Here is a 24,598-nt window from a genome sequence, read left to right on the forward strand (position 1 = left end):
TATTAATTACAAAGATAAACTATCTTTTTAAATATATCTGAATGAAAATAAATAAAGATATAGGTTTATAGTTTATGTTTATACAATCAAATATATCAAATAAAATGAATATTTGTTTTGGGAACATTAAAAATAATACAAAAACTTATATATGAATTTAATATGAATTACAAATCATTACAAAAGTAAGTTTAAAGTTTTTTTTTTTGTTTTTTTGTAGTATATCTGAATTTAATAATAATGATAATAATAATAAATAATAATCAGATTACAGTATTGGTATTTGATCTAGTGTAAATCCATATAATAATATGAATCAAATATTAATTTATATAATTATTAGCATTCCTAACTATTTGAATATACAATATGTATATGGTTCACGGAAGATGAGTGTAATATTATTAATGCCAGTCCTGGTGTGTGTGGTTCCAGCTCCGGCTCAGGTTCCTGCGGGATGGCCTAAGTACGGAGAGATCCAGATCCAGAACCTGAGCGTTCGCTACGACACCAGCCTGAGACCGGTCCTGAGACACGTCAACGCTCACATCAAACCTGGACAGAAGGTGTCACACACACACACACACCCACACACACACACACACACACACACACACACACACACACACCCACACCAGCCTGAGACCGGTCCTGAGACACGTCAACGCTCACATCAAACCTGGACAGAAGGTGTCACACACACACACACACACACCAGCCTGAGACCGGTTCTGAGACACATCAACGCTCACATCAAACCTGGACAGAAGGTGTCACCCACCCACACACATACACACACACACCTGCCTGAGACCGGTTCTGAGACACGTCAACACTCACATCAAACCTGGACAGAAGGTGTCACCCACCCACACACACACACACATTCTTGTACATCTATCTTTATGGGGACATTCATTGACACAATGCAATCTCTAGCCGCTTACCCTAACCTTACCCATCACAACTAAGTGCCTAACCCGACCCCTGACCCTAAACCGACCCTTAACCCTCTGTCTGGGGTCTGAGGTGTTTTTGGGGTCCTTGAGATGTTCTGACATGCCCTGACATTTGTGCTTTTTTCAGTTGCTTATAAACATATTAATGGTGTAATTACACTCTATTTAGCACAAACAGGACTACCATAATATGTGAGCAACATGTGTGTACATGTTTGTATTTTTGAGAGAATAATGTTTATGCATGGTTATTGAAAAAACAAAAAAATAAAGTTTCTGAAATAGGGCCACAAAACACATACTAAATATGTGTCAATAAGACTTTTGACTAATGGATGTTGTCACCTAGAGTTTTTTCTTCAAAATGATCTGAAAATCATCCTGCGTAATCATTCACATAAAACAATACATTGATTTAAACTTTGTAAGACACGTTTTGTTTGGAAAGGCAATATGCGTGTGGGCGTGATTCACACCTGAGAAGACAATGAGCCGCATAATGAGCTGCATAATGAGCTACATAATGAGCTGCATAATGAGCCGCATAATGAGCTGCATAATGAGCCACATAATGAGCTGCATAATGAGCCGCATAATGAGCTGCATAATGAGCCTTTCATTCAGGTGTGTCACTGAGAGTACCACAAGTAAAGAATGTGAGGACTTATTTTGTATGCATGCAAATTGCATAATATCCAAGGTAAACATTTCTAGTAACTATGCAGTTAATTCTCATACTGTATTTTCAGAATGTTTTGGAATATATCCTCTCCCCAAATGTGTCACTAATAAAAAAACGAATAAATCTTTTAATGAGGATTATATTGACCTATTAAGATGTTGCTTACATCTACCTTGTAAATATATGTTTTGCTATTTTATTAAACAGTTTTCACATATAAATCAACAACAATTACAATTTTAACAATATGTCGTGTAATCTTTCTTTTTTAAAAAGTATACATCGATTTTATCATACGTATTTCAAAGTTAAGGATTCATTAGTTTGAATATTGGAACAAACACTATAATAACATCTTAGTTGATAATTCAATATACCTATTTTTAACAAAACATCACATACTATATATTTACCATATGAGCAGAAATATTTGCATATAAATGTTAATTTGCAGTTTAATACGTTGCTTATACAAAGACATTTTATTTCAACATATTTCAGTCGATTTTTACTCATCTCAGTATAGCAATATAGTTTGGTGAAAGCTGAACTAGAAGATGTGTTCATGTAAAAATCACGTTTACTAATGTAAGTGCAAGTGTGCGCTGTTGTGTACAGCTGTAGTAAACATCTGTGCCTTTTGCAGTTTACCGACACTATTGCATATCGCGATTAGAACAAAGCACTTAAGAATAAAAAACTTACTACAGTCCTCTGAATAGCTGGATCCGTTGTTCCTCGATGTGAAACTAAATTATTCCTAAGGATTATTCCACCCAGCGAAGCAAGATGACAAAGTGCATGAGTCTGATCAAACTTGCGGTGTGTTTTATCCAGCTGATGTGGGTGTTGACAGGTTTGCATGGATCGCCTCAGATCATTTGCGTTAGAATAGCGCGCGCTCTCCGCGGGCGGGGTCACATTACAACTTAATGAGCTGAGATGAGAACGACTGACATCTCTCTCTTTTCATACAGATTACATAAATTGAGAATATTTGTTTTTTATATAAATTACTTCATTTAAAAGAAGAGAATTCAAGCTTCATGCCTGTGTGCCTGTATGTCTGTTTGACTGAGTATTCGCTGAGTTATTGTTCATTTTCGGACGCGTTTCAGATTGGACTTCACTGAAAGAGAGAAGGCAGAACTCGCATCATGTTTATTTTTCTTTATTTGGCAAAAAACACTGTTTTTATTGTGAGTATACACAAAAATAATAGACACTTAACAGGATCGAATGATGTATAACACTTCTATGTAAGATCAAAATCGACAGAGTAAAAAAAAAAAAGCGAGCAGATCATGCCGGCATGATTGCTGACCATTAAAACCTTATCCCTAAAACCAAGTCTTGACCCTCAAACAGGCCTTTAAAGGCTCCCAGAAACTGAGGTCCAGCCAAAATGTCCTCACTTTACTCTCTTTGTCCTCACTCCAGTGGTCTAAAACTCAAACTGGTCCTCACAAAGATAGTTGTACAAGTACACACACACACACACACACACACACACACACACACACACACACACACACACACACACACACACACACACCAGCCTGAGACTGGTTCTGAGACACGTCAATGCTCACATCAAATCTGGACAGAAGGTCTCTCACACACGCACACACACACACACTGAGCACATGACGACTGCTGGTGTGTTATAGGTGGGGATCTGTGGAAGGACAGGGAGTGGGAAGTCGTCGTTCTCTCTGGCTCTCTTCAGGATGGTGGACTCGTTCGAGGGTAACAGAAGATCCTACACTCATCACACTCTTCATGTTTACCGGCCGGTCTCTCACACGTGTTTGTTCTCACAGGGCAAATTATCATCGATGGGATTGATATCGCCAAGCTTCCCCTGCAAACGCTCCGATCAAAGTTCTCCATTATCCTGCAGGATCCCATTTTATTCAGTGGAACAATTCGGTGAGGCTTTGCACAGGATTCATTCCCTAGAAACTGCATTTCCATCAGGTTGCCTGATCAAACACACTCAAACACACACACACAAGCTATAGTTTGCTGGTCTAGTCTTGAATGCATGCTCTTGTTTTCTCTGTTCCTCAGGTTTAATCTGGATCCGGAGAGAAAGGCCACAGATAAAATGCTTTGGGAAGCTCTTGAAATCGCTCAGCTCATGCCAGTGGTTAAAGCTTTACACGGAGGACTAGGTGAACCACTGAGCTTCATCAGCTTCATCAGCTTTATCATGTTTTATCATGTTTTATCAGCTTTATCATGTTTTAACAGTGAAATCTGTACATTAACTGGCCAGAGGAGCAGAACAACAACGAGAACGATACACTATTGCTCAAAAGTTTGGGAAAAATCAGATTTGTAATGTTTTTTGGTCTCTTCTGCTCACCAAAGCTGTTTATTTGATGAAAAATACAGTAAAATAGTGAAATAGTATTATAATGTAAATCAGCTGTTTTCTATGTGAATATATAGTAAAGTGTAATTTATTCCTGTGATCAAAGCTGAATTTTCAGCATCATTACTCCAGTCTTCAGTGTCACATGATCCTTCAGAAATCAGTATAATATGATGATTTGATGTTCAGGAAACATTTATGATTATTATCAGTGATGAAAACAGTTGTGCTGCTTCAGATTTTTGTGAAAAAATAAATAAATAAAAATAAATGAATTACTTTTCTTCAGCAGACATTTCAAATAAATGCTGTTCTTTTGAACGTTGTTCATCTAAGAATCCTGCAAAACAAAATGTATCACAGATTCCACAAAAATATCAAGCAGCAATTGAGCACTAATAATAATTAAGCAAATCATCATATCAGAATGATTTCTGAAGGATCATGTGACACTGGAGACTGGAGTAATGATGCTGAAAATTCATAGGAATATATATTCACATAGAAAACAGCTGTTTTACATTCTAATAATATTTCACTGTTTTTACTGATCAAATAAACAGCCTTGGTGAACTTCCTTTAAATTATTTAATTATTCCAAACTTTTGACTGGTACTGTAACTCATCCATCCATTAATTGTGCATTAAATGGTTTTATCTGGTGTTTGATTGACATGTCCCGGCGGCTCCACTGATGCTTTCATTGCAACACAGGCTCATTGGAGAAACATTCCTGTGGCAACATTAGTGCAAAACGCAAAATACACACCAATACATACATATCACTGCAGTTTCTATCAAGCAGTAAAATACACTTTTAGTCGTTTTCACACACAATTATGATTACAGGGGCAGATTATGGATTAATAAAGACTTGTGTTTACTCGGCTCCTTGCACAATTATGTTATGACCTCAAAACACTTTTTACCATAGTGCAGGATTTGTAAACGAATATATTTTGGAGTTTGCATCACTTAATCAGCTCCATATGTTCAGTTTTACTGAAGCTTGAGCTTGCTGGATAGCTCAGCTGTACAGAACTGTACTTGTGATGCGGAGAGATCGGGGAAGAACCTCGTGAAAATGAGTCCAGATAAAAGAGCTCAGAAAGAGTTCAAAAACAAGCTAAAATGACATGGTTACGATTACGTTTTTATGTCGCACTTGTTTTTGTTAACACAATCGGGTAGGTTTAGGGTATAGTGTAGGTTTAGGGTATAGGGTAGGTTTAGGGTATAGGGTAGGTTTAGGATATAGTGTAGGTTTAGGGTATAGTGTAGGTTTAGTGTAGGTTTAGGGTATAGTGTAGGTTTAGGGTATAGTGTAGGGTGTAGGGTATAGGGTAGGTTTAGGGTATAGTGTAGGTTTAGTGTAGATTTAGGGTATAGTGTAGGTTTAGGGTATAGTGTAGGGTATAGTGTAGGTTATAGGGTAGGTTTAGGGTATAGTGTAGGTTTAGGGTATAGTGTAGGTTTAGTGTAGATTTAGGGTATAGTGTAGGTTTAGGGTATAGTGTAGGGTATAGTGTAGGTTATAGGGTAGGTTTAGGGTATAGTGTAGGTTTAGTGTAGATTTAGGGTATAGTGTAGGTTTAGGGTATAGTGTATGGTATAGTGTAGGTTATAGGGTAGGTTTAGGGTATAGTGTAGGTTTAGTGTAGATTTAGGGTATAGTGTAGGTTTAGGGTATAGTGTAGGTTATAGGGTAGGTTTAGGGTATAGTGTAGGTTTAGTGTAGATTTAGGGTATAGTGTAGGTTTAGGGTATAGTGTATGGTATAGTGTAGGTTATAGGGTAGGTTTAGGGTATAGTGTAGGTTTAGTGTAGATTTAGGGTATAGTGTAGGTTTAGGGTATAGTGTAGGTTATAGGGTAGGTTTAGGGTTTAGTGTAGGTTTAGGGTATAGTGTAGGTTTAGGGTATAGTGTATGGTATAGGGTAGGGTATAGGGTAGGTTTAGGGTATAGTGTAGGTTTAGGGTATAGTGTAGGTTTATGGTATAGTGTAGGGTTAGGGTATAGTGTAGGTTTAGGGTATAGTGTAGGTTTAGGGTATAGTGTAGGTTTATGGTATAGTGTAGGGTTAGGGTATAGTGTAGGTTTAGGGTATAGTGTAGGGTATAGTGTAGGGTATAGTGTAGGGTTAGGGTATAGTGTAGGGTATAGTGTAGGGTATAGTGTAGGGTATAGTGTAGGTTTAGGTTATAGGGTAGGTTTAGGGTATAGTGTAGGGTATAGTGTAGGTTATAGGGTAGGTTTAGGGTTTAGTGTAGGTTTAGGGTATAGTGTAGGTTTAGGGTATAGTGTAGGGTATAGTGTAGGTTTAGGGTATAGTGTAGTGTAGGTATAGTGTAGGTTTAGGGTATAGTGTAGGTTATAGGGTAGGTTTAGGGTTTAGTGTAGGTTTAGGGTATAGTGTAGTGTAGGTATAGTGTAGGTTTAGGGTATAGTGTAGGTTTAGGGTATAGTGTAGGGTATAGTGTAGGTTTAGGGTATAGTGTAGGGTATAGTGTAGGTTATAGGGTAGGTTTAGGGTTTAGTGTAGGTTTAGGGTATAGTGTAGGTTTAGGGTATAGTGTAGGTTATAGGGTAGGTTTAGGGTTTAGTGTAGGTTTAGGGTATAGTGTAGGTTTAGGGTATAGTGTAGGTTATAGGGTAGGTTTAGGGTTTAGTGTAGGTTTAGGGTATAGTGTAGGTTTAGGGTATAGTGTAGGGTTAGGGTATAGTGTAGGGTTAGGGTATAGTGTAGGGTATAGTGTAGGGTTAGGGTATAGTGTAGGTTTAGGGTATAGTGTAGGTTTAGGGTATAGTGTAGGGTATAGTGTAGGGTTAGGGTATAGTGTAGGGTTAGGGTATAGTGTAGGTTTAGGGTATAGTGTAGGGTATAGTGTAGGGTTAGGGTATAGTGTAGGTTTAGGGTATAGTGTAGGGTATAGTGTAGGGTATAGTGTAGGGTATAGTGTAGGGTTAGGGTATAGTGTAGGGTTAGGGTATAGTGTAGGTTTAGGGTATAGTGTAGGGTATAGTGTAGGGTTAGGGTATAGTGTAGGTTTAGGGTATAGTGTAGGGTATAGTGTAGGTTATAGTGTAGGGTTAGGGTATAGTGTAGGTTTAGGGTATAGTGTAGGGTATAGTGTAGGGTATAGTGTAGGGTTAGGGTATAGTGTAGGGTTAGGGTATAGTGTAGGGTATAGTGTAGGGTTAGGGTATAGTGTAGGTTTAGGGTATAGTGTAGGTTTAGGGTATAGTGTAGGGTATAGTGTAGGGTTAGGGTATAGTGTAGGGTTAGGGTATAGTGTAGGGTATAGTGTAGGGTATAGTGTAGGCGTACGTTATTTTAAACATAATGGAGCATTAATCTGTCAGCGCCACTCACTGGACATTTCAATTCAGAACTGCAGTGATGCGTACAAACGCAGATGTAATAAAATGTTGTCATATTCACGTTCATCGGTTCTGTTAAAAAAAACTAAACACTTTTAGCGCCACTCACTGGACATTTCACTTTGAAACTGTTGTGAAACGTGCAGGACACAACGTATTGCTCTTTGTAAAAATGTTGCCACTGGTAACCGTTTTCGAATGAGCCTCAGTTCTTTTATTGTGCATCACACGTTTTTATGTTGGTCTGGTGTTTGTTTGTCGCTCCTCAGACGCGTTTATATGGTTTATTTAGTGTGATCGCTCCTCATATGCGTTTATCGTGCACTGAATGGTTTAGTAAGTGTGATCGCTCCTCAGATGCGGTGGTGACGGAGGGCGGCGAGAACTTCAGTCAGGGTCAGCGTCAGCTCTTCTGTCTCGCTCGAGCCTTCGTGAGGAAGAGCAGCATCCTCATCATGGATGAAGCCACAGCATCCATCGACATGGCCACAGTGAGAACACAGATCACACACACGGGGACATGTGACCCTGCACCACACAAACAGTCACATGGGTCAGATTAATACACGTCTTTATACATTTTACATGGTTTGTTAGGATGAGACAATATTTGGCCGAGATACAACTATTTGAAAAATGGTAGAAAATGTACAAAATATCTTCATGGAATATGATCTTCACTTAATGTCCTAATGATTTTTGGCATAAAAGAAAAATCGATAATTTTGACCCATGCAATGTATTGTTGGCTATTGCCACAGATATACCAGTGCGACTCAAGACTGGTTTTGTGGTCCAGGGTCACATATTTTTGTCAGGGGTTATTAGTGCTGGGGTATTTTAAACAAAATCCTAATATTAAACAGCCCAAACTAGAAGATGAACATACAAATAAATGAGGACAAAGTTACTCATGATACATTTTAAAAACACAGCACAAAAATCTGCATCTTACCTTATGAGTTTGAACAGGGGAAAATGCAAGATCTGTTTTAGTTGAACTCATTTTAACTTGAGCGCTGCGTCTAACACGGCTAGCGCGTTCACACTGAAAAACAATGGAAAAGTAGCAGAGTGGAATGGAAGAACACTAATGCCGATGAATGCTTTAATGGAGACATCTATATTTTCCTAATGCATTAAATCAGTTTTGAGATGCCGGTCCTCGACCAGCGTAATCACACACTCACTCCATGCGAGATCGGCTTTTGAAATAGCCTATATTCATTTATCAAAGTCATAAAACCATATTCGACAACATATAACAAATGAAATAATCTTTAGACTCATTTTATCAGTCTGTTTTCTGCATGTAAAGTTGGTCTAATGTCATGTTTTGCTGTTATAGGAGAGTATTCTGCAGAAAGTGGTCATGACGGCGTTCGCTGACCGAACAGTGGTGACCATCGCAGTGAGTATCTGCAGCTCTCTTACTAGAACTATTATTTTATTATTTATTAACCTTTATTTAACCAGGCAAGTCACTTAAGAACAAGTGAAATCTAAATCACTTTAAAATCTATAATCTAGGGCTGCCCTCGACTAAATGTGTTTCTAGTCGAATAGTCGTCGTTCATTTAAGCAGTTAGTCGACTAATCGCACGTTTATATTAATAAGCCATGAATCATAATAATAATGCGCCTTTAATTGCCTATATAAAATACATAGCCTAATCCGCACTCAAATGCACACATAAAGCTTGAAGCGCACCGGCAAACGTAATGATTATTAGTGTCGTGAAAAAACAGGAGGAGACTGTCTGAACATTTTAATTTATTAGTAATGTTTTCTGCTGCAGAGATTAAGTCACGATGCTCGTCATCTCCGCCTACATACTCGTTTCATATGGATTACACAATCTCAGAATATTTATTTTCCATTTGAATCGTTTATTAAAATGTAGACATTTCAAGCTTTCTATAGGTATATGTCTCATGTCTGTGAGGCGAGTATATGCTGAGTTTCGGTTCATTGTGACTGTGACTCTTTACAGTTTGCATTACTCTTATCTGTATGACCAAAAATGAGGGAGTATTTTAAGTTAAATGCAAGTGATTGCATATGAATGTCATGCATTAACACACTCTCCACACACACACTTAGATGTATGTCTAATAATAGCGCACATTTATCTAGGTTAGCATTAGAGCGAGCGGACTTGTAAAGTTGCTACTAATATTTCAAGTGATAAGCCATATTTGAGGTCGATGAATGATATAATAAATAAACTAATAAAATCTTAGTGGGCCAAGCCTCTTCTAGTGGACTAACGGGGCAGCCCTACTGTAAAGCACAGCGTTTATTAAACTGAAACTGCTGTGTGTGTCGTTCAGCACCGCGTTCACACTATCCTGGGCTCGGACGCGGTGATCGTGATGAAACACGGTGGGATCGTGGAGTACGATGAACCTGACGTGTTGCTGGAGCAGAAGGACAGCGTTTTCTCCGCGTTTGTGAGAGCCGACAAATAAAGATGTTGATCATGGAGAATTTGGATCTTTATGGCTGTATATGGTTTGTATTCATTTCTTGTAAAATAATAAAATACTGAATTGCACAATAATCTGCATATTGGTGATCTGTAGCGAAGCTCTATTGAAAGAACTAAACTATCAGAAATAAAAATGTGCTGTATGTGATTTTTATTTATTTATTTATTTCAAATAAAATGCCCATTTTTCAGATGTGTATCAGTGTGGACTTCAGGACAGGGTTTCAGTTTTACATTTACATTTCAGATATACATTTTTCATGTATTAAGACCCAATTTATATGGTCAAAAATAAGTATTATAAATGTGTACATTTCTATTTAGAAATTATTATTATAAAAATTATATTAATTATATTATATATAAAACTATTATATATATTTTTTATTTTAATCTATTTATTTTAGCCATTTACTAATATGATTATTTTTATTTTTTTTATCTAATAGTTGGTATTGGTTTTATTAATTTACATACAATTTGTATTTTAATCTATTTATTTCAATATTTTATTTACTTAATTTTAATTAATTCATTTTAGTCATTTATTATTAGTAAAAAAAAAAAAAAAAAATCATACAATATTTGGTATTTGTTTTATTAATTTATATAACATTTGTATTTTATTCTTTAAATAAATAAATAAATAAAAGATTAAAATGAATTAATACAGTTAATAAAACAATTTTGCTATTAATAAAATGAATAAAATTAATCTAATATTTGGTATTTATTTTATAAATTATACTAAATTTGTATTTTATTCTTTATTTATTCTTTTTTTATTATTGTGTTTGCTGTAGTGATGCAAATACGCTGATGGGTTTCAACGACCTGTACCTACATTATGAAAACTATGAGTACAGTCTTTATACAATTTTAGTGTACATGATTCATATTGCAAAAGCATGATTTATTTCTAAAGGTGTCAAACCATCGAAACGCATGGTTTTAAACGCATTTAAAGCAGAGATTTTCAGCAGCCTTTGTTATTTTTTAAACGCTGTGAGCCATGAAGCAAACACACCAGCGTGAGGCGAATCCCAACATCACAAACTTTGATTTAAAGCAAAAAAACATTTGGAAGTCGGATCAACACAAGCATGCTTTAACGCGGGATTGGGCGGAGCTCTGTCGGTTTCGATTCTCTGATTGGTGGAGTGGAGATATCTCTGGAGGATCATGGGTAATGTAGAGTTCCACTGATGGCTGAAATCACCTCAAATGACCCAAACACATGAAACTGAGTTCACTCATGAAAAAGAAGACACTCGATACCATAGTTTGTGACTTTTAAATATTTTATTAGGTTATAATTTGCAGAGCTTAAAATATTAAATCGCTTTTAACTTAAAGTATTATTAAAATACATAAAACAAAAAGCCAGAACTGAGGAGCCCTGAAAAAAAAAAAAAAAAAAAATCAACTAAAAAGAAAAAGAAAACAAAGAAATAAATTAAAAGGAAAAGGTCCGATGATCATCTCACACAGAGTTCATCGCGACACAACTCCTCCGAACAGCGACGGAGGAAAAACCTAAAACATCCGTCACTCGCTCTCTCTCTCTCTCACTCGCTCTCTCAGTCACTCGACGATAATAATAATAATAATAATAATAATAATCTTTGCGATCAGTACGTAGAGACTAAGTGTACATTCTTTTCCGTTCGCAAATCGTCTTTTCATTACGAGGCTGGTCGTGACAGACCCGAGACGCGTTTCCAGAGACAGCAGACAAGGCCAATGTCTTTGTCACTCGAGAGAGAACACACACACGAGCCGAGACGCTCCTCTACAGTGGTTAACATGCTAACATGATGCAACACAAGTCTATCCCGCTTACGGATGATGGGAACTGCTATATGATGAGTAAAGTGACACCGAGAGGCTAACGGGTGAGCAGGTAGCATTAACAGCTCTCTCAGATCCTGAGTGCAAAAGCCTTGAACACACACACACACACACACACACCCCTTTTACCCTATAAAAAATGAGAAAGAAACCTTTATATCGTACGAGGACCAGGCCAACACCCTTATTAAACCAAGAGAGGGGGAAAGTGCTGCTCGTATGAAGCAAAGGGAGGGTGCGCTGAAAAACATCAACTAAAAAGAAAAAGAAAACAAATAAATAAAAGGAAAAGGTCCGATCATCTCACAAAGAGTTCAAACCTAAAACATCCGCCACTCTTTCTCTCGCTCTCTCAGTCGCTCGACGACAGTGATGATCTTCGCGATCGAGAGACCAAGTGTACGTTATGTCGGTTCACGAAGCGGGAACATCGGGAACATCGGGAAGGAAAGGGAAAAGCGTCTTGGTTAAAGGGTTGCACCTCTGAGGTCCTTCGGCCCGGTGTGAGCGCTCCTGACTGGGTCCTAAAGACATCAATGTTCAGTAAGGGTGAAGGCTGGAGTCCCAGCGTCTCCGGAGCGCTGCTGTGGTCCTCCGGCCCCGGCGTGGCACAGCTTCGGCCCCAGCGCGGGCTCATCTCTCGCTCACGTGGTTCTGTGGCGCCGGAGGCAGGGGCGTACACAGCGCCTCCGTCAGGTCCTCCATTATCGACGTCTCCTTCGGGTCCATCAGGTTGAATTCCCGTATAAACACTACGAAGTGTGTGTACAGTGTGTTCAGGTGTCCGTGCAGGTCCATGGCCACCGTCTCCTTGTAGTGGGACCAGTAGATGTGCGCCAGAACGTGGAACAGATACTTGCAGATCTTCTTCACCAGCGAGTCGAAGGTGTTGGGGAACTCTTTGCCTGAGGAGCACACACACACACACACACACACACACACGTTTCAATGTACAACACTTTATTTATATCAGCTCAATTACATTAACCCTTTAGAACCTGAAGCGAAAATAGGTGTTTTTCACATCATTTGATTTTTTGTAAAATTCTAAAACGATGTGCTCTCTTCATGTGCAAGGTGTCATCTTTCTCAGAAAAACATTAGCTTTCAACAAATTACAGTTATTGACCATTATTGTGTGTGGAGAGTTTGTAAACAGAATTTAAATAGACAAAAATAAAAAAAAAGTAATTAAATTTACTGATTTTTATTTAGAAAAAAAACTGGAAAAAAAAGCATATACATAATACTGTTCAAACGTTTGTGCACAGAATGATGTATTTAATGTGTTCCCAAGAAGTCTCTTCTGCTCATCATTCTGTGTTTATTTGATCAAAAATACAGTAAAATAATATGAAATATTATTAGAATTTAAAACAGCTGTTATATGTGCTGTAAACCAGAGGCCTGGACACAAACCGAGATGTTTCTCACACATTTACACCGATTAATTTACAAGACTTTTAATTAATATCAGGTCAATGAAATTAATAGCACTATATTATATATACACACACACACACACAATACTGTTCAAAAGGTTGTGGACAGAATTATTTTCAAAGAAGTGTCTTCTGCTCAGCGAGGCTGCGTTTATTTGATCAAAAATACAGTAAAAACTGTGAAATATTATTCTAATGTAAATCAGATGTTTTCTATGTGAATATATAGTAAAGTGTAATTTATTCCTGTGATCAAAGCTGAACTTTCAGCATCATTACATTCTAATATGATGATTTGATGAAGAAGAAACATTTATTAATATTATAAATAATGTTGAAAATGGTTGTGTTGCTTCATATTTTTGTGGAAACTGTGATACATTTTATTTTTCAGGATTTTTTCATAAACGGGAAGTTCAAAAGAACATTTATTGGAAAAATAATCTTTTTTTTTTATCACTAGAAACGTCTTTACGGCCACTTTTGATCAATTTAATACATCCCTGATGAATAAAAGTATTCATTTCTTTTATAAAACATAGATATATTACCGACCCCAAACTTTTATATTCACTATCAGATTATATCATTTTTAGAAATTGTATATTAGATTATATATTTAGAATATTAGTTCCCATTCAGGCTGGGAAGTCCCAACGTCACAATGTTGCTGTTTAAATGTACAATATTTTGCAAACTACAGTATTTAACTCAATTTCTTAAACACTTATCCATGCAACTGTCCACATGTATGAGTGTTTGATAGCTATTTACTAAAATTGACGATTTGCTTTTAAATAAACAAAACAGAAGTGAAATATATTGTTGTATTTGATCTCCGTGGTGCAGTGTCCTCCTCCAGCCTGCAGGGGGCGCTAGAGACCCACTCACCGTATTTAGTGGGAAAGATGTCCTCGTCCGTCACCAGCTTCTGGACTGAGCTCATCACGAAGTCCACGTACTGAGGAGCTGTGCACTTCGTCTTCTTCCCTTTCTCATCGTACCAGAAATACGTCCTAAGAGAGAGAGAGAGAGAGAGAGAGAGAGAGAGAGAGAGAGAGCGAGAGCGAGAGCGAGAGCGAGAGAGAGATAAAGCTATATAAATCTAAAACCAGAAATCACGACCCATTCTTCAATCGCTGATCTGTCTCCAATAGTTACACATCTACACACACATTACGCTGTAAACGGATGTTGATCTCTCCACTCATCATCCGTCAGTTACACATCGCTTCTCACACACTTTCTTCTCTGTGGTTGTTTATTAACCAAACTGTCTGATAGGACCATTTCCCATAATGCTTCAGTAAACCCTCGAGTTCCTGCCCTTTCCCATCAGCGCACACACACACACACACACACACACACACACACACGTGACCCACTTACAGTCAGTGTCGAATCATAAACATAACGAATCCTGGCACAACAATAAAACACACATCGAATTAAAACCAGTGATTAGTTCTAGCATCATCACTGCAGTCTTCAGTGTCACATGACCCTTCAGAGATCATTCTAATATGATGATTTGATGAAAACAACGTTGAAAAGAACAACATTTATTTGAAATGGAATATTTTCTAACATTATAAATGTCTTTAGTCACTGTTCATAACTTTACTGCATCCCTGACTTACAGTGTCGCATCATAAACAGAACGAACCCGTGGCCCAACCACAGCAGAGGATACAATCATCATTACTCTAATACACTACACTTTTTTTTTTACCATTTTGTATCATAAAAAAAATTAACATTTAGTACATTTTGAGAAATAATAGGAAATATAATACAAAAATGATATTAAATTTAAAAAAATTAAAATGATAAAAATGAAATATGAAAATGTTGTATAATTATAAAATTTATACAAAAACAACATAAAATTGAAAAAATAAATAAATAAAAGTAACAAGTTAAAAGAAATGTTGTATTTATCATATAAGCGTTTTTTCCATTCTCTCCCGAGGTCGCGACCTCACCCACAGGTCACAACCTCACCCAGAGGTCACGACCCCTGAGGGTCTCCAGTCGCAGAGGAGTGTCGAGTGGCGGCTGCGCAGGCTCAATAATGGATCAGCGAGTGCGTGTGAATAATAGATACTCACGTGTTGCAAGCGGTCATGGCTGCGCACGTGTCTCCGGTGCAGAACTCAGAGATGGTGCTGTACTGGAGGTTGATGAGGTTGAAGAACGTCGTGGCTGCAACAACACACACACGATTCAGAGATTACAGATCACAGTATCACGATCATGGACTCATCTCAGACACACAACTGCAAACTCTGTCTTCATGTCTCTGTAAGCCTAATACGTTATTTACTTACTTGGGCTCGAATATAATATAATAATAAAATTATAATAAAATAGGCCCATATTATTTACTTTAATGCTATGAAAATTAATGTAATATAATATGATAAAACGAGCAAACACACACACACACACACACAAATATGACAAATTTAAACTGCACAATTATCTCAATTTCTGCACAGTTGTCTCAATATTAATTGCGATTAGACTGAATAACCTCAATCATACAATTAATAAATAATCATGACAGGACTACAGCAATATTTCAGCAATTAATCATTTGGCAAAGAAGATTAATACCTTTGTGTTCCTCATTAAAATATGCATAAACAATGACTAACTTTTAAGTGACTTTACATTTTATTACGTGTAATCATCAAAAATCTTTACATCTTTTCTTACATTTTTATAGATGGATGCAAATATGCACATTTTATTAAATTGACATACTTATTACAATATATTGTTATTATAATAATTGCTATTTGTATGTTCACAAAAATGCATTTATAAATATTTATATATGATAAATATTCATAACTTATGCAAAAGTATGCAGCTTATGCATCAAATCTGTGCCAAACGTGATGTTATTTTAGGTGTAAAAATCTCAAACGGCCAACGCTGATCCCGTGGTTTTGTCCAATAAAGTTATTGAAATAATAGGAAATGTGAAATATGAGTCCAATGTAACGGATAAAATAAGAGTGAAATAATCAACCGTGTTTCCATTTAAAATAGCAGGGTCGTCTCTAGGCCTGTGCAACACATCCGTACTTTAACAATTCTCTCTGACGGAAATCTCAAACCCAAAAGAAATGCGTATATTATTCTCTGTGTGTGAAAGGCATGAAGCGTACAGATCCACAGCTGTAACATGAACTGATCCAGAGGAAAGGCTTCAATTAGCCATAAAAGGCAGTGATTTGGTTTAATAAGTGCTTGTGGAATCTGAAAGAGCATTAACGTTTCCTAAATTAAGCCATACTTTATGGTTTTTTCACATGTGTTTTCTTTCAAGATAAAATCTGGGGAAATGCACACAATGGTGTGATTCGTGGGCGCTGGAATGTTATTATTCTGCGCTGGTTTTATCATACGGTTATGCAACAGAGAGATGAAATCATACATTCCCTCCGACGAACAGAAGAGATGTTTTCAAAACACACCAAGAAACCAGACACAACAACGGCAGACAGTCGGCCAGGGTTAGGGTCAAGGGTCGCCACTTTTCCCACATTACATTATTATTATTATTATTATTTAAAGAGGTAAAACACTAGTATTCTCTCTCACAGATTTACAGTGCTGATCTTAGATCACTATTTGACTTTTAGATGCAATTAGGGATGCAACGATATGAACATTTCGCCCAATAATGATAACCGATATTTTTCTATATTTGACAGCCGATAACCGATATATTTGCCGATAAATCAAAATCCAAATTTTTATATCATTTTTGAAAGCCTGATTACAAAAACAAAAGTCTCACCATTAAAAGCCATGTCCCAAACACACAATTATGATGTTCTCATTATAACTTTATGTAGCCGATATGACAGTATTGCGTTGAACATGTTGTACTTTACTGTATTTTCCTTTTCGAAGTGATTCCAATCATATTTCAAGCAATTTAAACCATCATGTTGAACAGTGGCATCTGAAGCGTCTCGGCTGAAGGAAATAATCCATTATTTATCGGCTTTAATATATTGGCCAAATTTTCTTATCGGCCGATAATGATAACATTAAAAATCAACATATATCGTCCGATACCGATATGGTGGCCGATATATCGTGCATCCCTAAAGTTTTTTTTTTTTTTTTTTTTTTTTTAAACAACTATATTTTGCAGATAATATAATATTAATAATGAAATAAAAGGCAACTTAAGCGCACTTAAAGGGAGTCGACTTTCATAACACATTTAAGTACATTTTTAAAAGTGCACTTTCGCATTCAGGACATGATCTTGTCTTAATTCTGTTTCCGGTCATGTGACGTGAGACACGTACTGTTGCTGGCGAGCCACTCGTTGAGGTCGATCTCCCTCGGCAGAACCACCAGCTCCTTCAGCTCGAAGTCCACGACCCTCACTTTGGTGTATTCGGCCTCCAGGTAATGCTTCTTCTCCTCGGTGGGCGGCTTCTTCCCATTGGGCTTCCCTTTACCCTTCCTGAACGGGACGGAACAAGGCAAAGAGGTCAGAAAAACACTGAATATATAGTACAGTACTGACTGAGTGACCTTTACATGGAGAGATGGTTATTATTTCAGAGGTGGGCTTGTACTTAGGGATGCAATAGATCCCAGATGATCCGTACGGACTCACGGTTCGGCACGCATGTGATTCGCGGATTAACTGATAAATTTAACCATCATAGAGTGAAAGTTTATCATTTGGATGTGTTTTGTCATGCCAAATTACACAGAGAGAGAGAGAGAGAGAGAGAGAGAGAGAGAGAGAGAGAGAGAGAGAGAGAGAGAGAGAGAGAGAGAGAGAGAGAGAGAGAGAGAGAGAGAGAGAGAGAGAGAGAGAGAGAGAGAGAGAGAGAGAGAGAGAGAGAGAGAGAGAGAGAGAGAGAGAGAGAGAGAGAGAGAGAGAGAGAGAGAGAGAGGCGCGTTTATGACAGGACTTGAACACCATTCCTCTTTTGCAATTCCTTGCCCTTGAATGGACACACACACACACACACACACACACACACACACACACACACACAATTTCTAAATACACGTCTCGGCAAGTATTCTCTCGTTTATGTCATTAGTGAACAGTTGAGAAAGAAACCGGTCAGTTTGTCAGTTTATTCGGTCTTAAAGTGACAGCAGCCTAATATTCCTGCTATTGTCTGTGTCATTAATGTTAATAAAACAACAAAATACAGCTTTAACAAAGATGAAACTATATTTAATTTATACAGTGAACAAATAGTGTTATTTTACATTTAGGCTTAATTATTCATTTCTGTATCTGAATACTACTGTTAGACTTTGTAACTTCGGTATTTAGTAGGGGTGTAACGATACACGTATTCGTATTGAACCGTTCGGTACGAGGCTTTCGGTTCGGGGTTCGGTTCACATTACAAACCGAACGGTTCGTTGGACCATTTTTCCTGCCGACCAAAATTACGTTATTTCAAATGTAGACGCGTGGCAAGCGCGCTCATAATGTAAGAGACGCTGGCGCGACCACAACACTGCCCAACATCAAATGACAAACGTAATAAAAGCGGAACGAAACTGCTCTACTCCTTATTTTGTGCGTCACCAGTTTGGACCAATGCAGCGCGAGCCGATCTTGATCAAGCCACTGTTGCTACACTGCGCTGAGAGACGCCGTAAAGAAAGCATTTGAATTCGCCACAGAAGTAATAACATCGCTGCGAGATCTAGTGAGAAGCATTCACATTTCTCCGTTATTAACGGATCAAACAGCGCTGATGTGGAAACCAGGAACAAACATTGTGCTTTCGAGTAACATCGGTTTTATTTCGACATTATGAATAAAATTGCTGCCCTCAAATGTTAATCTGAAATAAAATACAATATACTACAATATTGCATTTCATTTTTTTGTTTTATATGCTCCTAAGAAGAGTCAAGTATAGTTCCATCATTGCTCAAAGTAAAAAAAGATCATACTTTATGATGTTAAAAAGTTTTAAAAAATTAAAATCAAGGAAATTTCTCTGGCATTACTTTCTTTTTGCTGTATCGAAAACGTACCGAACCGTGACACCAGTGTATCGTATCGAACCGAAGCATGAATTTTGTGAACCGTTACACCCCTAGTATTTAGTATTCATCTCTGCTTGTAATTTGTGTATTTGTAATACACAATTTAATAATGTTAAAAACTAGTTTGTGACTAGTTAGGCAAGTTTTTGGGGGTAACTTTGCTTTTTATTTATTACTTAAAGCTCATTTGAAGTTCTTCGATACCACATCAAAAACTAATATATATATATATATATACACACACACACACACACACATTTATTTATTTATTTATTATTATTTTCTGATCCGAAAAATGATCCGATCCGTGGCTCAAAAACCATAAATTGTGTGATTCGTTGCACCACTACAAGTAAAAGTCCCTGGCGTGTGTAAGAACGCATGAGTCTGAGCACATCTGCAGGATCGCACATTAACCTTGGCCTGTAATTAACACAACACACCACAGACATGCAGGCCTTTCCTTACACATCTATTCTTAGACCAGGCGGGTTGTGTTACCATCAGACCCTCCGCCCCTTTCCCAGTCATCCACACACACACACTCACACACACACACACACACGTGTCTCAGTGGAAACAGTGGGAAACTGCTGCTTTAATGTTTAAGGAGACGATCTCACACATCCATCAATAACATCCACACACACGTTTGCTGTGTCCAGATGAGGAGTCGCTCGGGGCAAGATGTGCCGCTCAGGGCAAGATGTGCCGGGCTTCAATTTTATATGCAAGTTACTTTTTATCTGTAGCGAGATAAATGGATTAATTCCATCAACAACAACGCATTATTACTATTATTTAAGTTTATTTATACAGTATACATAATAATAATAATTTGTATTTTCAATTATAATAATGAAAGTTTACTTCTAAATATGATTTTATAAAAAGATTTAGTATATCCAAATATTGTTAATAATAATAATAATAATAATAATAATAATAATAATAATAATAACAATATTATTATATTATAACTATTTTAATAATGTATTGAAAAATATGAATGTTAATATTTGTTATTTTCAATTATTATTATTATTATAATAATAACAACAACAATTAATTATTATGTTTAATATTATTTTAAACTATTATTTACCATTTTAATCTCATATTAGTTGAGCTCTAATGGGGAGATTTCTGAGATCAGAGATCATGTGATGCCACAGTCAGAAAGAGGAAAGAGGTCTCGTATATTAGTGGCTTTTTCCAAGCGCTCGGGCGTCCAGTAACAGCAGAGGCACTGTAAAGCGGAGTGTGTGTCGCTCTGAACACACACTGCCTGGTCTTTAGACAGCTGATGCCGTGTTGTTTGAGTCCGGGGCCCGGGGCCAGTTTACGCCCCACACACACACAGACCGGCCTTGTTGACTCCTGCTCAACACACACACACAGGACTCATACACACGCCGACCACTAGCTAGCACACACACACACACAAACCTCACAAAAATCTTTGCCAAGTTGTCTTTTGCTGTAGTAGTCCAAGTCTGTAATGACTTTCATTACATGAAGCCATTTTATATTCACACACTGCATGCTGTCCTCGCAAAGCGGCGATCAATTCATCGGCCCGACCAAGATATGCAAATTAAGTAAAAGAAAAGTTGATATAGTTTATAGCCAAGTCACCTTCATTTATACAGCGCTTTTAACAATATAGATCGTTTCAAAGCTGCTTTACAGTGATAATTAAAGTCACAGAGATTGTTTTGGCTTTACAGCAGATCTAGAATAAAGTTATTGTCCAGCTAAAGTTAGTTTTGACAACTCAAAAAGTAAAACTTGAACATTTTGGCCGTTTATTTACATTTTGGGTGTGTAAATGAAACCCCGCCCTCCCCATGACGTCTAATGGGACGCGATGGAAACTAATACAATACAGAAAAACTAATACAGCGTTTTTAGTCGTTTTCACGGATCCGTGTGAATGGGTGTCGTCTGTGTGCGGAAAACTTAAAGGAAGTGCCGTTCATGATTCCTGGAAAGCCACGGCACTAACGCTAGGAAGTGTGTCTGGAAACTGCTTTCAGGGGAAAGTCAGTGTGAGAGAGTTCAATGGTGCGACGCATCTTAAATCAGTATAAAGAGCACAAGAGTTTGTGGACAATCACAGTGTTGGCAAAATGATCAACATCAAATCCTCCAAATCTCACAAACTTTTTATGTCAGCCGAGCACCTTAGAAGTAAAATTTTATTTATTAAAATTTGTATAAAATTTCAATTGAACAAATCATTTGCACATTCACGGTTCTCTGATGTTGGTTATCAGAGGTGCATGCAGGTAGACAGATACAAATAAATGTAATCTATTTGTTTCAAGTAATATATAGGGCTGCACAAATTCTAATTATAAAAATTACAAATATATTATAAATGACAGTTGTATAATAAAATCACTTTATTATAAATAAAGTGAAGAGCGCACACTGTGTTCCCGAAATGCATGTTAACCTCACTGTCCTCACAAAGATGCAGTATTTACTGTGAACAAAGTGTGTCACTGAAATCACCGTAATCTGCATGTGTAAATGAACACAGAGCCGCTCTTCACTCTGAAACACACAGCACAACAGAATATACTGATTTAATTTAAATCCTTCTGATTGGCTGTGATCTTTTGATTGATTTGGTTGCGATTACAGTGCGCTTGCACAGAGACTCCGCCCACACACGCTTCTGATTGGCTGTGATCTTTTGATCGATTTGGTTGCGATTGCAGTGCGCTTGCACAGAGACTCCGCCCACAGGCTCTTCTGATTGGCTGTGATCTTTTGATCGATTTGGTTGCGATTGCAGTGCGCTTGCACAGAGACTCCGCCCACAGGCTCTTCTGATTGGCTGTGATCTTTTGATCGATTTGGTTGCGATTGCAGTGCGCTTGCACAGAGACTCCGCCCACAGGCTCTTCTGATTGGCTGTGATCTTTTGATCAATTTGGTTGCGATTGCAGTGCACTTGCACAGAGACTCCGCCCACACACGCTTCTGATTGGCTGTGATCTTTTGATCGATTTGGTTGCGATTACAGTGCATTTGCACAGAGACTCCGCCCACAGGCTCTTCTGATTGGCTGTGATCTTTTGATCGATTTGGTTGCAATTACAGTGCGCTTGCACAGAGACTCCGCCCACACACGCTTCTGATTGGCTGTGATCTTTTGATCGATTTGGTTGCGATTACAGTGCATTTGCACAGAGACTCCGCCCACAGGCTCTTCTGATTGGCACGTCTCGTAGTTCGTCGCATCTGGATTGGACAGACAAACTGCTTGTTGCTGGAATTTTATCGCATCTCATCCAGTTAGGACATGGTATTACATCTGCTTTTTGAATGATAACTTGCCTTTGGAGATCTGCTCTCGTTCAATGCATCAACGGCAGACAGATGTGCGTGTGCACTCGATGTTCACTGAGTAATGGTGCTTAACTGGATACAACATATCCATATTTTCCTCAATGCTGTAATTCTAAACACATGACAGACTGACAAGTGCAGAGATGGCCTGAGCCTACAGCACCACTCCAGACCAACACATGAAGAGATGCAGAAACAAAGGACCATTCAAACTTCAACAACTGCGAGTCTAAAGGCCCATGAGAGACTCCGCAACAGGACACTTCTTTAGTCCTCGCTGCACCATGAGCCAAAGACTCGCTTTAATAGACCAGCGTTTCACAGCACAGCTGCTTCCCAATGTGAAGCTTCATTCTAGACCAACAGACTCATTCACAGCACAACACATGTTTCCATTTATATTCCATTTATATTCCATTTATATTCCATTTATATTCCATTTATATTCCTCTGTACACTGAACACATTTGGTGGAAAATTCACTCCAAAACTGCTAATAAATTTCACAGTTTATCACAAACAATGTCAAGTAACGACACACTGAATTAAACATGAAAAAATTCTTGCAAAAAGTATTTCAAAGTTCAAATTATTTTTTATTTTTTTATGTTGTAATGTTGCTGTTTGAGCATGAAGAAGCTCCAGTTCTTCTCTATATCAGTGTCAGTGTTTCTGAAACGCCTCCATTGTAGTCTTGAGTTTCTTCCGGGAACAAACGTCACAATATTCCTCATCATAATAATTCATACGCAGAACAAAGGGGCGGGGCCTGGTTGAGTTAGTTAGTAGTGTGTTAAACTGGTGGTTATGGTAAGGGGCGGGACATTTCCCAAACACACTCGAAGCGCTCGACCAATCATAACACACTACTCCAGCCGACCAATCAGAGCACAGTGCGCTTTTCAGAAGGAGGGGCTTCATAGAGACAGGAAGTAAACAGAGCGTTACTGACAGACTGGGAAGAGAGGAGCCGCAACAATGGAGAATATGAGGAGAATAATCAACATTCAAGCAGGAAAACCTGTTCTAGTAGAGCCTGAAAACATCAATATCATATAATATGGCCTCTTTAAACAACTCCATTAAAAAGTGTGACCATACATTATCTGCTTCAAATGTTCATACAAAACAGCTCATACCGTACCAACTTACAGTAATATACAGGTTTTATTTCACTACTGTACAGATCAAAGGTTGTCTGCATTCTTTCGAGATTATAAGGGGGTTTTCAGCTCTGCTCTTACAGACAAAGATAACCATCTCGACTTGTTCTATTCCTCACTGAAAAGAAGCTCTGAACATCTGGAGGCTTTTAACTCGCAACTACCAAAAGTACCAACAAAAAAGGCACTGAAAACCATGATATATTTGCACGCAAATAAACTAATGTGATCATCCATCCGAGGGCTGATTGTCTCACAGACATTGAAGGTGCTAAACACACATGCAGACTTTAGTTATGATAAATGAAGCAGTTATTGCTGATTACCCATCAGTCCACTGACCCCAAACAGTGAGTTCTGATTAGGAACGGGGTCTGATTACAAACCGGCTGCGTTTGACTCCATTTATGGTTAATAAAAGAGGGAGGAGGACGTCAGCGTCTGACTTGTTTTCCTCAGAAAGCGTACTGTAGTCGTGCATGTGGTTTTCAGGAACGTCAAATGATGCAATAGACATGCTTAATAATAGCTGTAACTAACTTCCTTTTCCCGGGATCATAATCGACTCAACTAAACTCCAGACTCCCAGAAGGAAAGACATGTCGAGTCTGCTTCACGTTTAGCTGGTGTTTGTGGGAACGAGACGTGCTCAGTTTGTTATGAATGATGCGATCAGAGATCGGTGTCGCTCTCAGACTGCGAGATGTGAAAGGTTTGAGCTATAAACGGGATTAGGAACGTTTGACTGTGTCGAATCGAGCCTATTTTTATTCTCAGGGCATGTTGTTTGGCAAATACTCAGAAGCTACATGCCTAGT

The 24,598-nt window shown here is 37.9% G+C and overlaps 2 protein-coding genes across 5 annotated transcripts in view; one reads left to right on the top strand and one right to left on the bottom strand.

The window, feature by feature from the left end:
- abcc8b (ATP-binding cassette, sub-family C (CFTR/MRP), member 8b) overlaps positions 1–10,086 on the top strand; it is a 62,204-nt gene extending 52,118 nt beyond the window's left edge. For both annotated transcript variants that reach the window (XM_084125174.1, XM_084125175.1), the window contains exons 34-40: positions 436–566; positions 3,312–3,390; positions 3,465–3,573; positions 3,715–3,818; positions 7,761–7,894; positions 8,752–8,814; positions 9,738–10,086. In XM_084125174.1, coding sequence (XP_083981300.1) covers positions 436–566; positions 3,312–3,390; positions 3,465–3,573; positions 3,715–3,818; positions 7,761–7,894; positions 8,752–8,814; positions 9,738–9,875 — 758 coding nt within the window. In that variant the 3' untranslated portion in view covers positions 9,876–10,086. The remainder of the gene's footprint in view (positions 1–435; positions 567–3,311; positions 3,391–3,464; positions 3,574–3,714; positions 3,819–7,760; positions 7,895–8,751; positions 8,815–9,737) is intronic.
- A 1,092-nt stretch (positions 10,087–11,178) lies between these two features.
- mob2b (MOB kinase activator 2b) overlaps positions 11,179–24,598 on the bottom strand; it is a 54,519-nt gene continuing 41,099 nt past the window's right edge. For all 3 annotated transcript variants that reach the window (XM_084125188.1, XM_084125187.1, XM_084125186.1), the window contains exons 2-5: positions 17,526–17,686; positions 15,300–15,393; positions 14,080–14,204; positions 11,179–12,651 (exon numbers count right to left, since the gene is read on the bottom strand). In XM_084125188.1, coding sequence (XP_083981314.1) covers positions 12,380–12,651; positions 14,080–14,204; positions 15,300–15,393; positions 17,526–17,686 — 652 coding nt within the window. In that variant the 3' untranslated portion in view covers positions 11,179–12,379. The remainder of the gene's footprint in view (positions 12,652–14,079; positions 14,205–15,299; positions 15,394–17,525; positions 17,687–24,598) is intronic.

The sequence above is a fragment of the Abramis brama genome (assembly GCF_963993115.1).
Source record: "Abramis brama genome assembly, chromosome: 9".
Lineage (NCBI taxonomy): Eukaryota > Metazoa > Chordata > Actinopteri > Cypriniformes > Leuciscidae > Abramis > Abramis brama.